The sequence below is a fragment of the Carettochelys insculpta genome, chromosome 6 (assembly GCF_033958435.1).
Source record: "Carettochelys insculpta isolate YL-2023 chromosome 6, ASM3395843v1, whole genome shotgun sequence".
In the NCBI taxonomy this organism is placed as follows: Eukaryota; Metazoa; Chordata; order Testudines; family Carettochelyidae; genus Carettochelys; species Carettochelys insculpta.
Window position 1 is genome coordinate 68,221,904 of NC_134142.1, and position 16,012 is coordinate 68,237,915.

General features: G+C 40.8%; 2 protein-coding genes across 2 annotated transcripts in view; one reads left to right on the forward strand and one right to left on the reverse strand.

The window, feature by feature from the left end:
* Positions 1-7,222, reverse strand: part of SLC39A9 (solute carrier family 39 member 9) — a 40,492-nt gene extending 33,270 nt beyond the window's left edge. The window contains exon 1 of the mRNA XM_074997179.1: positions 6,546-7,222. Within this exon, the coding sequence (XP_074853280.1) occupies positions 6,546-6,641 (96 nt within the window). The 5' untranslated portion in view covers positions 6,642-7,222. The remainder of the gene's footprint in view (positions 1-6,545) is intronic.
* Positions 7,223-7,553: 331 nt separating this feature from the next.
* ERH (ERH mRNA splicing and mitosis factor) lies at positions 7,554-15,531 on the forward strand. The gene is made up of 4 exons (XM_074997184.1): positions 7,554-7,682; positions 9,917-10,004; positions 11,549-11,669; positions 15,056-15,531. Exons 1-4 carry the CDS (start codon positions 7,680-7,682, stop codon positions 15,156-15,158), a joined length of 315 nt encoding a protein of 104 aa, XP_074853285.1. The 5' UTR covers positions 7,554-7,679; the 3' UTR covers positions 15,159-15,531.
* The last annotated feature ends 481 nt before the right edge of the window (positions 15,532-16,012 follow it).

The following is a 16,012-nucleotide window of genomic DNA, read 5'->3' on the forward strand; positions in this document are numbered from 1 at the left end:
CCTTCTCTAATTTCTATGACTGATCTAGAAAAAGTTTGCTGTTTTTCATGTATACATGACAGATCCCAAAGTAGTACAAAAAACAGATTATAAAATAGTATGGAAAAATTATTTTAAAAAACCTCTTTACATTCCTACAGGTTAAAAAACTCTTGGGATAGGAATCTGTATCAGCATGCCAATATTTTTATGGCTGACCTGGAACAACACTTTCTCAGTTATTGTCCCCTAGCGCCCCTCCTCTCCCTGAGCTACACTGATGACATCTTCATCCTCTAGACCCATGGGAAGGAGGCTCTTGGAGAGTTCCACCGTGATTTCAACAGTTTCCACCCCACCATCAACCTTAGCCTAGACCAGTCCACACAAGAGATCCACTTCCTGGACTCTACTGTGCATATAAGCATAGCTGGCCGTGGGTTTTCTGTATAAGGTGGTATTTATGTGACCGTCGCTTATCTACACACCTCCAGCTTCCATCCAGGGCACACTACACAATCCATCGCATACAGCCAGGCACTAAGATACAACCGTATTTGCTCTGATCCATGAGACAGAGACATACATCTACAAGACCTTTACCAAGCCTTCCTAAAACTACAATACCCATCTACGAAAGTGAGGAAACAGACTGACAGAGCCAGACGGGTACCCAGAGGCCACCTGCTACAAGACAGGCCTTGCAAGGAAAACAAGGCCACTGGCCATCCCATACAGACCCTACCTAAGGCTTCTCCAATCTCCAACGCATCATCAGTGATCTGCAACCCATCCTGGACAATGATCCTTCTTACTCTCACAGACCTTGGAAGGCAGCCCTGTCCTCGCTTACAGACAGCCTGCCAACCTTAAACAAATTCTCAGCAGCAACTATATATCACAACACAGGAACTCTAAACCTGGAACCAATCCCTGCAACAAATCCCATTGCCAACTTTGCTCACATATCTACACCAGTGATATCATCACAGGACCTAACATCAACAGTACGATCAGGGGCTCCTTTACCTGCACAGCTACTAATATAATATATGCCATCATTTGCCAGAAATGCCCCACTACAATTTACATTGGCCAAACTGGACAGTCTCTATGTAAAAGAATAAATGAACATAAATCAGACATCAGGAACGGTAATGTACTGAAACCCACGGGAGAGCACTTCAATCTCCCCAGACACTCTGTAACAGATTTAAAAGTAGCAGTTCTAAAACAAAGAAATTTCAAAAATCAAATAGAGAAATCTCTGAGCTGCAATTTATTTGCAAATTTGACTCCATCAACCGAGGATTAAACATAGACTGGGAGTGGCTCGCCCCTTACAAAAGCAGCTTCTCAGCCCTGGGTGTTAATATCTCCCCATTAGACTCTGACAATGGGCCTGTCTGATCTGACTTGTTTTTAGCTCTTTTGATACATACTACTGATGGGCCATGTCTACACTAGCCCAAAACTTCAAAATGGCCATTTCGAAGTTTACTAATGAAGCACTGAAATACATATTCAGCGCCTCATTAGAATGCCAGCAGCCGCAGCACTTCAAAATTGAAGTGACTCGTCCAGACGGGGCTCCTTTTTGAAATGACCCCAGGGAATTTCAAAATCCCCTTATTCCTACCTGCTCTTAGGAATAAGGGGATTTCGAAGTTGCCAGGGTCCTTTCGAAAAGGAGCCCTGTCTGGGCGAGCCACATCAATTTTGAAGTGCTGCAGCTGCTGGCATTCTAATGAGGCACTGAATATGTATTTAGGCGCTTCATTAGTAAACTTTGAAATGGCCATTTCAAAGTTTTGGGCTAGTGTAGACACGGCCATAATGGGCCATTTCTGCCTTGCTGAATAGACCTTGTCAGCTCTGGCCCTCCCTTTACTGGGACCCCACTCTTTAAATACGCCTCTGGAAACCCATCTCCCCACCCACTCATGCATCTGATGAAGTAGGTCTTTGCCCATGAAAGCTTATGCTCCAAAATATCTGTTAGTCTATAAGGTGCCACAGGACTTCTTGTTGTTCTCGAAGATATAGACTAACATGGTTGTCTCTCTGATACAATGTAAAGGAAAACTCCCTTATCTCAAATTGGAGGGTCAACTGTACATCCCAATAATGACATTTCACTGTAAAAATTATTACAGTAAACTCTTTCATATATGGCATTCTATTATCCAGAACTCTAAAATAACCGGCATTTTAACCATAAGTAAATTTTAGTTTTGTTTTCTCTAAGTACAGTATAGCGAAAGCAAACAAATACAGCAAATCTTCTGTGGCTATGTTTACACTAGAAGCATCTGTCGAAAGTAACATCCGTCAACAGAGTTGTGTTGACAGAAATCCTGTCGACAGAGTGCATCTACACACAAATGCAGATCAGAGCAATTTGCTCTGTCAACTGAGAGCAGCCAGACTGCCCTGGCCTCTGTCGACAGAGCGGCTGACTGGATGCTTTGCAAAAAGGGCTGCCCGGTGAACCAGAAGCCCTCTCTGTCGACACAAGTGTCTACACTACAACATAATGATGTCTCACTTATGTTCTGCCCACTGTTCTACCTCTGCACTACTCTCTAACATTCTAAACCACCGGGCAGTTTCACGTCATCATGATTTAAAATTAAAACTACTGCACAAAGCCAAGAAGTGTTTCCTTTTCCAAAGAAACTTTATACTGGCTCAAACAGACAATATTTGATCCTGGCAGGTCAAGGATGATTTTAATTACAATTTCTTGCCCCAATAAGTCACAAGGCATAAGGACTTTATTCGCAGAAAGAGAACCTGAGGAATTATAGACCAGTCAACCTGACTTTGCTAGCTGGAGAGACACTGGAACAAATTACAATGCAATTAGTTTGTAAGCACCTAGGCTAGGTCTACACGAGAGGATTTTTCCAGCAAAACTGGGCTTTTGTCGGAAAAACAAGCCAAGTGTCTATGCACAGAATGTGCTTTGTCAACAGTTTGTCAACAAAACCCGGCACATCCACCAGCAGCGTTATACTTCTCCACGTTCAGGTATAACGCCTCTTTCAACAGTGTTCTGTCAAGAAAATAGCCGTGTCAATGCTGTGGGGCCCATTTTGTTGACAGACATGGCTTCTGGCTCCCTGGTCAGCCGTTCTGTCAAGAGAGGGCTGGGCAGTCTGGCTGCTCTGTCGACAGAGCAGATTGGTCTTTCAATCTGCTTTGTGTGTAGATGCAACCTGCCTTCTGATGTTTTGCCAGGAAATCCCTTCCAACAGTCAATTCTGTTGACAGATCCTTCTTGTGTAGACGTAGCCCTAGAGAATAACAAGCTTATAAGGAGTAAACAGCATGGATCTGTACTGAACAAATCATGTCAAATGAACTTATTTTAATACCTTAACAGGGCTACTAGCCTCGAGGATAGAGGAAAAGCAGTAAACATGATTACGTTGATTCTAGTAGTGCTTTTGACACAGTCCTACCTGATATTCTCATAAGTAAACTAAGGAAATCTGGTCTAGATAAACTTACTATATGGTGGTTGCATAGCTGGCTGAAAATTGTATTCAAAGGGTGCGTCTACTCCAGGAACTAACTTGTAAATTAAATTCAAAATTAGGAACTATTTCAAGTAGCCAGCAGAAAGTCTACACACATTCTCCCTTAATTCAAAGTCCTTATTCTATTCCCAGGAATGGAGTAGTGCCCTACTTTGCAATTTAACTTTGAAGTAGGGTGTGTGTAGACACAACTTCAAAGTTGCTTACATCCAAGTTGCACTTAAGTTATTTTTGTAGTGTAGACACAGCTAAAAAGTAGTTATGTTCACTGTCAAAGTAAGAGGACATGCCTCGTGTGCTCCACAAGGGTGTGTCCTGGGTCCAGTACTATTCAATATTTTCATTAATAATTTGGATAACAGAGTGGGGAAAATGCTTATAACATTTGCAGAAGACACCAAGCTGGGAAGGGTTGCAAGCACTTTGGAGGATAGGATTAGTATTCAAGAAAAATTGAACAAATTGGAAAATTGGTCTGAAATCAATAAGATGAACTTCAATATGACAAGTGCAAAATATTACAGTTACGAAAGATAAAAATCAAATGCACAACTACAAAACACACATATAACTGACCATACTAGCAATATTTCTGAAAAGTCACTGGAGTTTATAGTGAATAACAATCAATATAATAAACTAATCTAATGTGATTACAAAAAGGCTTATGTTCTCAGTTAAAAAAAAAAACAGGGATGTAGCACATGCAAGGTAATTGTTTCAGCACTGGTGAAGTCTCATCTGGAGTTGCATATCCAATTTTTAGAGACCTACAGAAAAGATGGCTGAGAAGAGATCTGATTATAAGAGCCTTCAAATATGTTAATGGTTGTAATTAAGAGGATGGTGATTACCACTTATCCCACCCTCAGTTGACGTAATTAATCTACAGCAAGGGAGAGTAACGTTACATATCAGGAAAACGTTCAAACTAAGTAAGGAAAGCTAAGCGCTGAAGTTGACAAGATTGTACAATCTCCTCTCAAAATTTTCCATTGATAGAGCTTCCACAAACACCTGTCAGGGATGGTGTAGGTACAACCTTTTTCAGTGCCAAGGAACAGACTAGATCAGCATTTCTCAACCTTTTTGACACCAGGGACCAGTTTGTGGCCTTTCTAAACTTTGTCATGGAAATTTAAGACTCTGTTCCAGTCCACACACCAATCTCCGAGAAACACAGTAAAAAATCATCTCTCCTGGTTTCTCATTTTTTTTCTATTGGAATCAGGATTCCCAGCGTGCTGTACAACGTTATACAGCATTTGTTTCTAGCCTTGAAAAGTCTGGAGCAAGCAACTCTTAATATCCTTAAATTATTTTGTATTAAAAAAAACCTAGTCTGGTAATGACAGGTTATTGAAAATATGTTATCTAAAATGTCTCTCTTCTCAAGTCATAAACAACTGTATTCACAATACCAGGGCAACTGGTTTTATAGACTGAAAAAAAAAAAAAAAAGTTACCCCACCACCACCACCCACACACACACACAATTTTTCTATCTAAAATACTGCTAAAGTAGTATTTCTTCAAAATGTATCAGCCCACATGCAGTCATCTCAAATTCATACTGAAAACTTCTGTGCTACACCTCTATATTTTCTCTCTCACTCTTTGTATACATATGCATACTGACAAAAAACAAAACAATACTATACTTTAAAAAAGTATGTAAACAGATTTCTGTTTGTTTCTTCAGTTGGATTTATAGTATTTTTACACATCTGAATACGTAAGTAGTCCTCCTACTAAGAATTCTACAATTTTACATGTGTTGTAGTCTGAGAATTCTACAATTTCCAACACTAAATCCAGTTTTGGAACCAACAGATACCACAAATTAATCTAATCACTGTGAATTTATTTTGGGGGTGGAGGAGTGTAAGATGTGTATTGCAAAAGTTAGGTTCTCTCAAAACAGAAAAAGGATACTAGTGTGTTATAACAATATTGTACTGAACTTGTATTTTAATGAAATAATCTCAGATTCAGGAGTTCTACATTCCCACATCCTTGGGGGGAATTTTTTTTTCTACTTTTCCTCCTTATATCTTCCCTGACTCCACCAGATATTTTCCAGTGTGCCAAATTTTATTAACAATAAAATCAATACTCAAACCAAATAAACTCAGAAGTGTCAGGATATATAACTCAGTGTTCAAATTAAAATCCAAATGAGAGATGAGCAACCAAATTCGTACAATATTAAGACTACAAAACATTCTGCCATATCTTAATGGGACTGTAACATTAAAAACATTAAAACAAACATTAAAAAAGACTTTTGGGAATACTGAAGATTATGTCTAGAAACTTTTACTGGTACTGACCCAATCTTTCAGTAGTACCCAATTACACTGGCATGTAACCTGTGTCTCCTTAATAATCTAGCATCAAGTAAATGAACATCAATTTTTTTCTTAGTTCTCTATTGCTAGATATTTTATTCTTAAAAAAACACACACACACAAAATAAAGCTTTTACAAGAAACAGTAATCTGAAATGTAAACTTCCCTATGACCCTGACACAGAAGCTAGTCACATCTTTTTAACAGCATTAATTTTGAACTGAACGGAGTACAAGTTTTGCAGAGAATTTCTTATTATTTGTATACTCTTTTAGAAGCCTCAACCTAGACTATTTGCAGACAAAGTTAAAAAAAAAAATCCCGCCTTCAAGAATTTATAATCGAAAGCATTTTTAAGACTCACCATCGTCACTGGTCACTTACTTCCTATTGATGCAGAGTCCTTCTCCTACGTTTGGCACTGAGAGGCTCAGATCTGAAGTTCCAATTAATTACAGGATTTACTTTTAACAATTTTAAAATACATTGGACAGTCATCACAGATTCTGTACTGTTTGATGAGCATTGATAATTCACTCAAATTTCATCTGAAATCTCACTAATTTAAGCTGTTGCCAGTAACAGTACTGTGTTAGCCCCGAACTGACAAGTTAGATAACTTGGGAGTGAGAGAGAAGGCACTAGTCAATATTCTTAACCCCGATTTACCTCTGAAAAATTAACTGCCAAAGGGATAATCCCTGCCACGTAACAGCCAACCAGCATAGCCAGAGACAGCAGACCGATGGAGATGAAATCATCCATGTTGATGCTTTTTCTCCACTTGCTTAAAGTGACATTCAACTTTTCCAGTTTTTACTGCATGTAGTTTTTTAACTCGTTCAGGTGTTGCGCCTCCACGGGCGTCATGAAGGTCAACGGCGCCTCTTCCCCGGGGGTGCCACAAGCTCCCACCCTCCTTCAACAGCTGAATGTGTGAGGGGGAGACCCCGCTATCCTGGCCCTGCCCCTTGGAACTGTAAGCAGCGGCTGGGACCCCCGATTCTCTCCCTCACTCGCCCCCTCTACGGAAGGCCACGGCGGATTAGACCACCACTGGAAGAGAGAAAAGGCGCTTCCTCACCCACCGCGCTCACATGCGAGACTAACTCCAGTGCAACAGAAAGGCCGCTCGTCCCCGAGCGCAGCTCCCTGGCGGGAGCCCGGCCGTTCTTACAGCCCCCAGAAGAAGAGGAGAGGCCGTGTCTTGGCCTAGTCCCTGATGGACCCGGGTCTCAGGTCCGTCCCTCAGGCTCCCCCTTGCGCCCGGCGTCCCCCGCGGCTGCCATGGAGGCCAAGTGGCAGCTCCACACAACACACTTCCCCTTCCCTCGAGCAGCTTCCGGGTTACCCTCCTGAGACTCGCCTCAACCGCCCAGCTTGGGTGGGGAGGAAAGCGGCTTTCTCGCGTGATTCACTTTTAGTCGCTACTTCCCGCCCGATTCCAAGATGGCAGACAATTAATCACAAAGGCTCGTTTTGGAAAGGACGGGAGACACAAAGCCTCCCATAGGACATGGTGCCCCTAACAAAGATGGCCACTAGCGCCTCAAAGACGCTGCTATGGTCGCCCTCCCAGCCTGCACAACGCCAAGGAACCCTTCGCCGTATGAAATTCTCGCGAGAGTTTCTTTATAGTTTTGGCGGCGCTCTGCTTTGGTTCCGGGATATCTATGGCAGGGAGCGGCCCGCTGGTTGGCGGTTGGTGAAGAGCTTCCGGCTAGCGTAAGGGCTTGTGGGTGAACGTTGAGATTGTTAGTTCGGGATCGTCACACTCAGCGGGGCTGTGGAGAGCGAATCGCCATGGTGAGGACTGGATGAGGCCAGAGTTGGGAGGAAGTACCGTGCGGGTCGGGGCGGGCCGTAGCGCCGGCGGGAACGGGTCTGCTGCGGGCGACGTAACCCTGCGGCCTGGCAAGATTCCCAGCCGCGTGTATCCTCCCGCCCTATCTCCAGCTCCGGGGACCGAGAGGGACGTAGACCCCGCCCCTTCCGTGCCGCGCGAGCTGCGCGGGGGCCAGTCTGCCTCGCGCGGGGCCGGGGTCACGGGGACTCTCGCGCGGCAGCCGACGGCGGCTTTTTCTAGCGCTGGGCCGCTGCTTACGCGGGCGAGCGTCTCTTCTCCCCCCCGTCCTATCAGTCACTGGTCCTGCGTCATAGCTGGTCGTGGGCCGCGCCGTGCCCGCCTGTGGCTTTGTGTGGCTGGCTCTGCTGCGCACGTGGGACCCAGGAAGGTTTCTTCACTGCGCGCTTTCCGCTGGTTTCTATACCAGAAATCCCCAGTCAGTGAGGAGAGGCCAGTTAGTGTAACCGAAATCCCCAAACGGAATGAAAGGTCTGGACACATCACAGCCGGGGGCCCAGAGGGTGACAAGTTCAAGTTTTAGAAAAATCCTTTGAGAGTCATTGTTGTAATAACTAAAGCCCTTATTCAAGGAGCTGCTTCCTTGAGTTTGTGGAACATAATGCTATTAAACAACTTCCTTTTCGATTTAAATGTTTCCTTGCAACACATATGTTAAGAAAATAAAGTGACAGTGGTTTATATGGTTTTACTGGATAAATTGAGCGAGGTGCAAAAGTGCTGATAATCCTAATGCTTTGCTTTCATATGAAAGAGAACCACACTGAAGGGAACATACTGATAGCCACAGATCAGGCATTGAACAGCCACCTCTGAGGAGGAAATATTTGGCACCCTTGCTCTGACATTCTTTTAAGTAAAGTTTTTGAGCCAACTCAAATGGGCCACTACTTCTGACTAACTTAAAGTCCTAAAAAGTACGTCATAGCACCTGCATTCATTTGGTTGTATGTTTATCAATGGTCTGGCCTTTTTACACACTTTGCATCCCTAATGTCCATTGTTCACTGTGCATGCAGCATTTTAGTCATGTTGAGTCCTAACCTACAGTTCCCAGAAGCCTTTTGCATGGGTATGGACTAGCTGTTGAGGGCTGAGTCTTCATACTTTCTGCACTATGTTAAACATGTTAGTGTAATCAAAGCCCTTTTTAAATGACCTGAGAAGAGCATAGTAGGACTTGCTATAACAGATTAGATGAAAGGTTTGATACTTCTACCATACCTGAAAGCAGACAGTATCATGTGCTTTGGAGGAAGATGCAAGGAGCTAGAAAGTTCTAGGAATTAAAATGCATCCATCCTTGAATAGCTAACTGCAGACTATAATTATGAGACTTTTGTATTTACTTGTAACTGATGAATACTTAATCTCGTGTTTCATGTGCTGGCTTTTCACCTTGAGGAGAGATTTACAATGTTAGTGAAATGAAAGTTTGATGTTGATGCTAGTTTTTTGTTTATTTAGGCTGTTTCTACACTACCTCTCTACCTTGAAGGGAGGATGGTAAACAGGGTGTCAGGAGATTATTAATGAAGTGCTGTATATGCAGTGCAGTACTTCATTAATAATCTCTCAACACGTGAGCTGGCACTTCGAAGTTGCCATGGAGGAAAATTAGCTTAACGAAGTGCTGCATATGCAGTACTTCATTAATAATCTCTCAACACCCTACTTACCATGCTCCCTTGGAAGTAGGGAGCTACTGTAGACAAGCCCTTAGATTAATAAAATAAAACCAGTAATTGCCAGCATGTTTCTTGAATGCAGCCAGTGTTCTGAGTGTAAAGTAAAATGAGATTTTTACCCAAGAAGAAAGCACATTTGTGCATTGACAATTCTCAAAATTAATATATGATCGGAGTAATAAATTGCAGGCCAAAACTGTGCCATGAGACAGCCTGCTTTTCAATTTCTAATTCTTGGCATAGTGTGACATTTGCTGTCTGTACTACAGTAGTCTTATAGGACTTTTTACCGAGAAATACAGAACCAGTTTAAGGTCCTTATTCTGATTCTCATTTAGGCAGGAGGGTTTGTATGTTACAAGTATGAGTTCAGATTACTTGAAAGAGAGCTGAATTTGTCTCTGGGGGTTGGTCTTCTAAACTTCAGTTTAATCCTTACGAGTTTGTGTGTATTTCTAAATCTGGGTCATGTTCTTGTTTGTGTGCAGTCTCACACAATTTTGCTTGTTCAGCCTACCAAGAGGCCAGAAGGAAGAACGTATGCTGATTATGAATCAGTGAATGAGTGCATGGAAGGTAAGTACTGCTGCTTCTAGGAAGATGCTTTAGATGATCTCTTCTTGCTAAAGCCACTTTTTTTAAAAAAAACAAATTTTACCTGCTGAGCGAATCCATTCTGAATGTGTTTCACTAAATTGAAAAGCTATAAAAATAAAGTGTCCTATTCTTGTAACAGTATGTTGCAAGACTGAAGTGCACATAGGTACAAAAGTTATTCAGAGACTTGTATTTCACAAATGCTCTTCCTGTAGTTATTCAGAGTCCTTTGGCATTTCAGAGCCTTAATCGGTAAGGAAATGCTGTGAACATTAATGTAGATCTTATTGTTGTGTATACAGATAACTCAATAAATACTAATTGCAGACTCTGCTTCTAGTAATATGTGAACCAAAAATAAACCAGTTTGACTTTCAGGCAGACATTAGTTTGCAGGGATAGCAGAGAATGTTTTCGTTTGTAGGCTGAGCTGATTTAATATTATGAGGCCACCAGTAAATTTGTGAGAAGTGCTGAGCCCATGCTTCTCATTCAAGTCAATAGAATGACTTTGGGACCAAGCTTTGAGAAACATGAATCAATGTTCAGATTGTATAACCACGTATGAAGCAATTTTGGGGTTTAATTTAGCATTACATTGTATTACAATGTAAAGAAGATCTGATACGTGGATTTATATTTCAAAACTGCTTTATCATGTTAGTTATACTAACATCAAGAATATCTTATTGTAGTAGCTGCATTAAAGTTTTTCTCAGCTTGACAATTCTTTGTTCACCAAAGAAATATTCTAAAAGACTTTTTCTTCCAAGATGGAAAATGTTGACTTGCTGCTTAGAGGCAGTTATATGTATTTTATAGTTTACTCTTGTGAGATTTTTTTGGAGAATGGGGTAATCACATTTTCATACCTGCTCTAATCTGACTTCTGTTTGGAAAAGAACAACTTTTTGTGCCTGTTGTATGCCTGCATCAGCTAGTTGCTCCATTTGTCCCTTGTTTGATGTCTGATCCTCTTGCACAGCAGGCATATGTGCAGCTCTTTGAGAGGATTTGCCACTTAACTGCTGCCTTAGAATATGTGTGCTCAGTGAAAAAGTAAGAGGTAGCTGTGTTAGTCTGTCGTAACAAGAAAAAAAACAGTCATGTAGCTACTTTAAAGTGCTATGACTTTTTTGTTTTGTCAGTGAAAAAGTATGCATTTTTGTAAAGTTATGCCTTGAATTAAGTGTAGAACCAAAATCCAGATAATTCTTTACACTACTTCATAAGCTATGGTCTTTAACTATTTGACAGCACTTCCTTAAGTAGGATGCGTTAAACACGTGTAAACAACAGTGGCCCATTTTTCACATCAGTGTGTTCTACTTGCCCTACAAAACAATTAACATTGTAAAATTTAAATAAAATACTCAAACCGAGTGGTGGTGTTTACCAAATGTGCATCTATAAATTTTACTGTTGCCTGTAACTTTAATACCAAAAGGAACTTAGAGCTAACTGAAACCTGTAGCCTTTTAATGTCATTACTCATGGTACTGAATGTTCTAATATCTCTGCAGGAGTTTGTAAAATGTATGAAGAACATTTGAAGAGAATGAATCCTAACAGCCCATCCATTACATACGATATCAGTCAGTTGTTTGATTTTATTGATGACCTGGCAGACCTCAGCTGTCTTGTGTAAGTACTGTCATGTTTTATGAAAGGTAGTATTTCGCAAACCCATTTTGTTTTGTGAGGGGATGGGTTCCCTCCCATTTTGGGAAAACAGCTGTTATAAAAGTAATGAGGAATTATTTATAAGCTTACGTACAAAATCAGTGATGTGATATTTTGCAGTATTATCTGTATTAGTGTTGATTGGGTTTGTATTGATTGAATAGCTTCTACAACATCTCCATACAAAAACATTTTTATGAAGTTGAAAGCTTCTAATCATATTTGCTATTCCCTGGTACCTTTCAGTTACTGACCAGAAATGAGTAGCTGTTCTATTTCAAGTGTTCTTTATGTGCTGTGTGTTACAAATAGCTGTGTTTGAAGCAGCTGTGTTCCATAAAGCAGATTGGCATTCTGTATCACTCATAGCAAGAGTTGCATTGGAACTTAGCATTTGTTTGAGAGTAAGAACACACAGCTTTGAGGTTAACGGTTCAATTTCAGATCTTAAATCCGCTATAATGTTTATAACAGTTTAGGTATTTATGCCTGAATACAGATTCACTAGGATTGCAAATTACATTATACATTGTCTAGAGGTAGTGCTTGATCCTAAATTAAACAAAACGTTTGAGGAAATTTGTACTGGCATGGTATACCTGGATAGATTCTGAAGAGACCACAGTGTTGGCAAACATTACCCCACTAAAGACCATACTGGCAATGTGCTCGAGAGCCTAAAAGCTGTACCTAGCTTTCCTTAAGCTGCAGCATGCTCCACCAGTTCACATGGATGAAGATCGAGCATTGCATCTTAGAAATTTGAGGTGGGACTTAAGTCACTTGAGGGACTTGGAGTCCTATTGACTCTAACTTACCTCGCTGGTCTTGAATAGTTCACCTGCAGTCCTCAGGGCTCTTAAAGATGAGGTTAACTCAAGGTAGCATTGTAAGTTCTGCATGCTTCCTACACCCATTTCCCATGCTGTTCTTCTGTTGTTTTATTTGCATCCTACAAGTTTTTAGAAATAAGATAAGACTGACATTGTTAAACTTTTTTTTCTGTTCGGTGTACATGGGTACAACTGCTCTTCGTAATCAGAGCAAATGTTAAGTGTAAAATGATTGTCAAAGCATTGGATGAATCCTCCAGGAAGTTTTGTAGTGTAGTATATGTGCAGGTTTGTAAGTCTTCTGTAAAACTTGATCCAGCAAGAGTATGTTAATACATTACTTCTGTACTCATAAAATTACTTGGTTTTGTAAAACACTATTTTGAGAAGTCAGAAAAGGGCCTGAATGCTTTGGCTCTGAGAAGGAAGGATGAAAAGCTCACTTTATACTAGTTTCTGTATCTTTATCTCGCCTCCAAGTTCTCCCCACAGTTGTGAGTAATCCACCTACAATGACATTGGGGTGGTGCGATTGCGCTATGATGTGTTTTCCCTGCTGACAGGGAAAGGACAGATCCCTGTTTTTAAAAAGGATCCTCTTTTTCTAGTACAATAATGTTTTTTTTTTTTAAATCAAGAGCCTAGTAAAACAAGTGGTTTTAGCTTACACTTTCCCACCAGATGGCATGCTTATTGTTTAGTGTCCTCTGTACCATTTGTGGCTGCGCAGATCCCTAGACAGCTCACTATCTGATCTTTCAGTGCAGCTTTAGTTACTGATTCTTAAAAGATAAATTCAGCCTAAGTTACTGGGTTTCTGTTAATTCTCAGCACTAAATATATCTATTGCAATTGCATCAAGAAACTTTCAGTCGTGGTGGATCTTTAAGTAGCCCTGATCTTAAAGATCCTCACTGAGATTTGTTTGTTCTGTAAAACCTCTAAGGTATCTTACTCAGTCAAATGGCATTACAGATTAGATCAGAGGTTGTCTACACTTCTAAAATGAAAGCGTGGGCACAGCAAGAGTGCTGCGAGAGAGCGCTCTTAGGGCTTTAGGTAAACAACTTCCAAAATGGGAGTAGTTAACAGCTCTGGGTGTAAAGCTCCCAGCGCTGTAACATTGTCCACATTGGTGTGTTACATCTCTAACTTATTTGCTGCACTTGAAGAGATGGCTTTTTCACACATCTAGACAAGTTACTGCACTGTATATTTCTTGCTGATGTAGACAAACCCTTAATTCTTGGCCCATCAAACATTTCGTGCTAGTGATCCCTTTCTTGGCCTTGTCACACTGATGGAAAGTTGTGTTCTGAGATGTTCTGTTAATCCTGTTATGCTATAGTTGGTTGGACTATCCAGTTCAGGCACTGTATATTTCAAAAGGCACACCAGATTTAAGGATTAAATGTGGGCATGAGGGTACTGATATCTACACAGTAAGCCAACTTGCTGCATCAGTCTGAGTTGCTTTTTTAGGCAGGTACGACTGGCAGAAGTGAAGGCAGTGTGTTAATAGAATTGTTCCCTAGGTCTATTGAGAGCTTAGTGATATGGTATGAAGTAACATAGGACATTATAAATTAAGTGAGCCCAAAGAAATTATTAATTCTAGACATGTAACGAGAACCAACATAGCCTTTGGTTGTAGTCTGGTTTTGGGCAGCATGCTTTTTCTCACTGTCAGTAGATATGTGAATGTATTGCTGGCTGGAGCACCTTCCTTACTCTTGGCTTTGATCTTTTGTTAGGGAGAGTGGAGAAAACACTTCAGAGCAGTGTTTCCTCTAATTTTTTCCATCCCATGGTGGAATAAATTATGTGCACCACCACTAGAAATGCATGCTGCCCGCTGTGGTAACTCTGGGCACTCTGCTCATCAGCTGTGTGGCACCTGAATCTCTCCTGGCTGGTCACCCGAGCACTCAGCTTTACAGGGAAAGCTGCTTAAGAACACTGTGAAGCCTCACGAGAACTGAAGAGCTTAATTTAAAAGTCTTCTTTAAAGATTCTAAACACAAGTAGAAAATCTGTAGACAAATTATATTTCTCACTTAAATATTTAGAAACTAATTATTTGCTCACTGTATGTTAGAGGGCCAGTAATTAAGTTTAAGAATGTCATGAGATATGTCATTTTTTTTCTAATTTTGAGGAGCTTTCTGTTCACTTTCCACTTTCTGCAGAGGGACAAAACAGTTTCCTGAATTTTAATGTAAAGGAGAGAAAATGTGAGTCAGTAGTTACCGATGCTTGAAGCAGCTGGATTCTGGTCCATGCTTTCCCACTGATTTACTGCATAACTTGATCAAGGTCACATCAGGCAAAATTCCCACAAGTCAAATGAAAGCATGATCAGGCTTCAACTATCTGTAAATCATGGATAATTGTTTTGCTCTCACACACATTTGGGGACCTTTGAAAAATAAACAAACAGTTGTTAAGTCTCTTAAATATAGTATTGAAGGACAGAACAATTACATTATTTTTTTTTCCCTCCCCTTTCTCTAGTTATCGTGCTGACACTCAGACATACCAGCCCTACAATAAAGACTGGATAAAGGAGAAGATTTATGTCCTCCTTCGCAGGCAAGCTCAGCAAGCAAGCAAATAATGGGGCAGCATCATTATGGGGTTTGGGGAGGGCTTGGACAACAGGTGTGTACAGTAGTAGGAGTTTTGTATTATAGTCATCCTGTTGTCATTGTGTTAAACTCTAACCAGGACTGAACGTATTGTTAGAAATGCAAGAATTTTGTTTAGTTTGAAACCACCTTCTTTTCAGTGTAAAAATGAAAAATGTAACATCTTTGGCAGGGATTTAACTTCTGTTTCCCCTCTGGTTAGCTAACAATCCTACTTTGTTCAACCACCTAGGGCTGTTCATAAGCTTTGCCAGATTCACTGTATGCCCTTTTGTGGGATGTCCAATTATTAATGTCATTGAGACAGACTTAGTGGAAAATAAAATGAATACTCTTTCAAGACTTGTGTGCTGGATTTCCTATTTGACTCTTAAAGCACTTTATAGTAATTTAAAATCATATTGGTCAGCGCTCCGCCTAATGAGATTTGGAAGCAGTATATGTTCTGAACTATGAAAGCTTTTCTGTTGCAACGTTGGCGAGGGTTCGGTTTTGAGAATCCAAGGAGCATGGTGAGACACCCTCCTCTGCCAGTACCACACAGGAGTTTGGTCTCCGTGAATAATTGAATTTGCGAATGTTCAACTGGCAAATGTCACAACCTTGCTGTATAGCTTCACATGAGCAGACTATCTGCAAATCAATGCGTCTCTTCAGCTGAGTGCTTCTGGCTTTTAGCAATAGCCCAAGATTTATACTTATTGCTGCTAAAAAATACAAAGGATGTTAGTATGAAACTGATGTGGTATTAAAAGAGAAAAAATCTTTAATACATCTAGGAAGTAATGCAGAATTTAAGAGGACAGCTACAGTTTATATATCT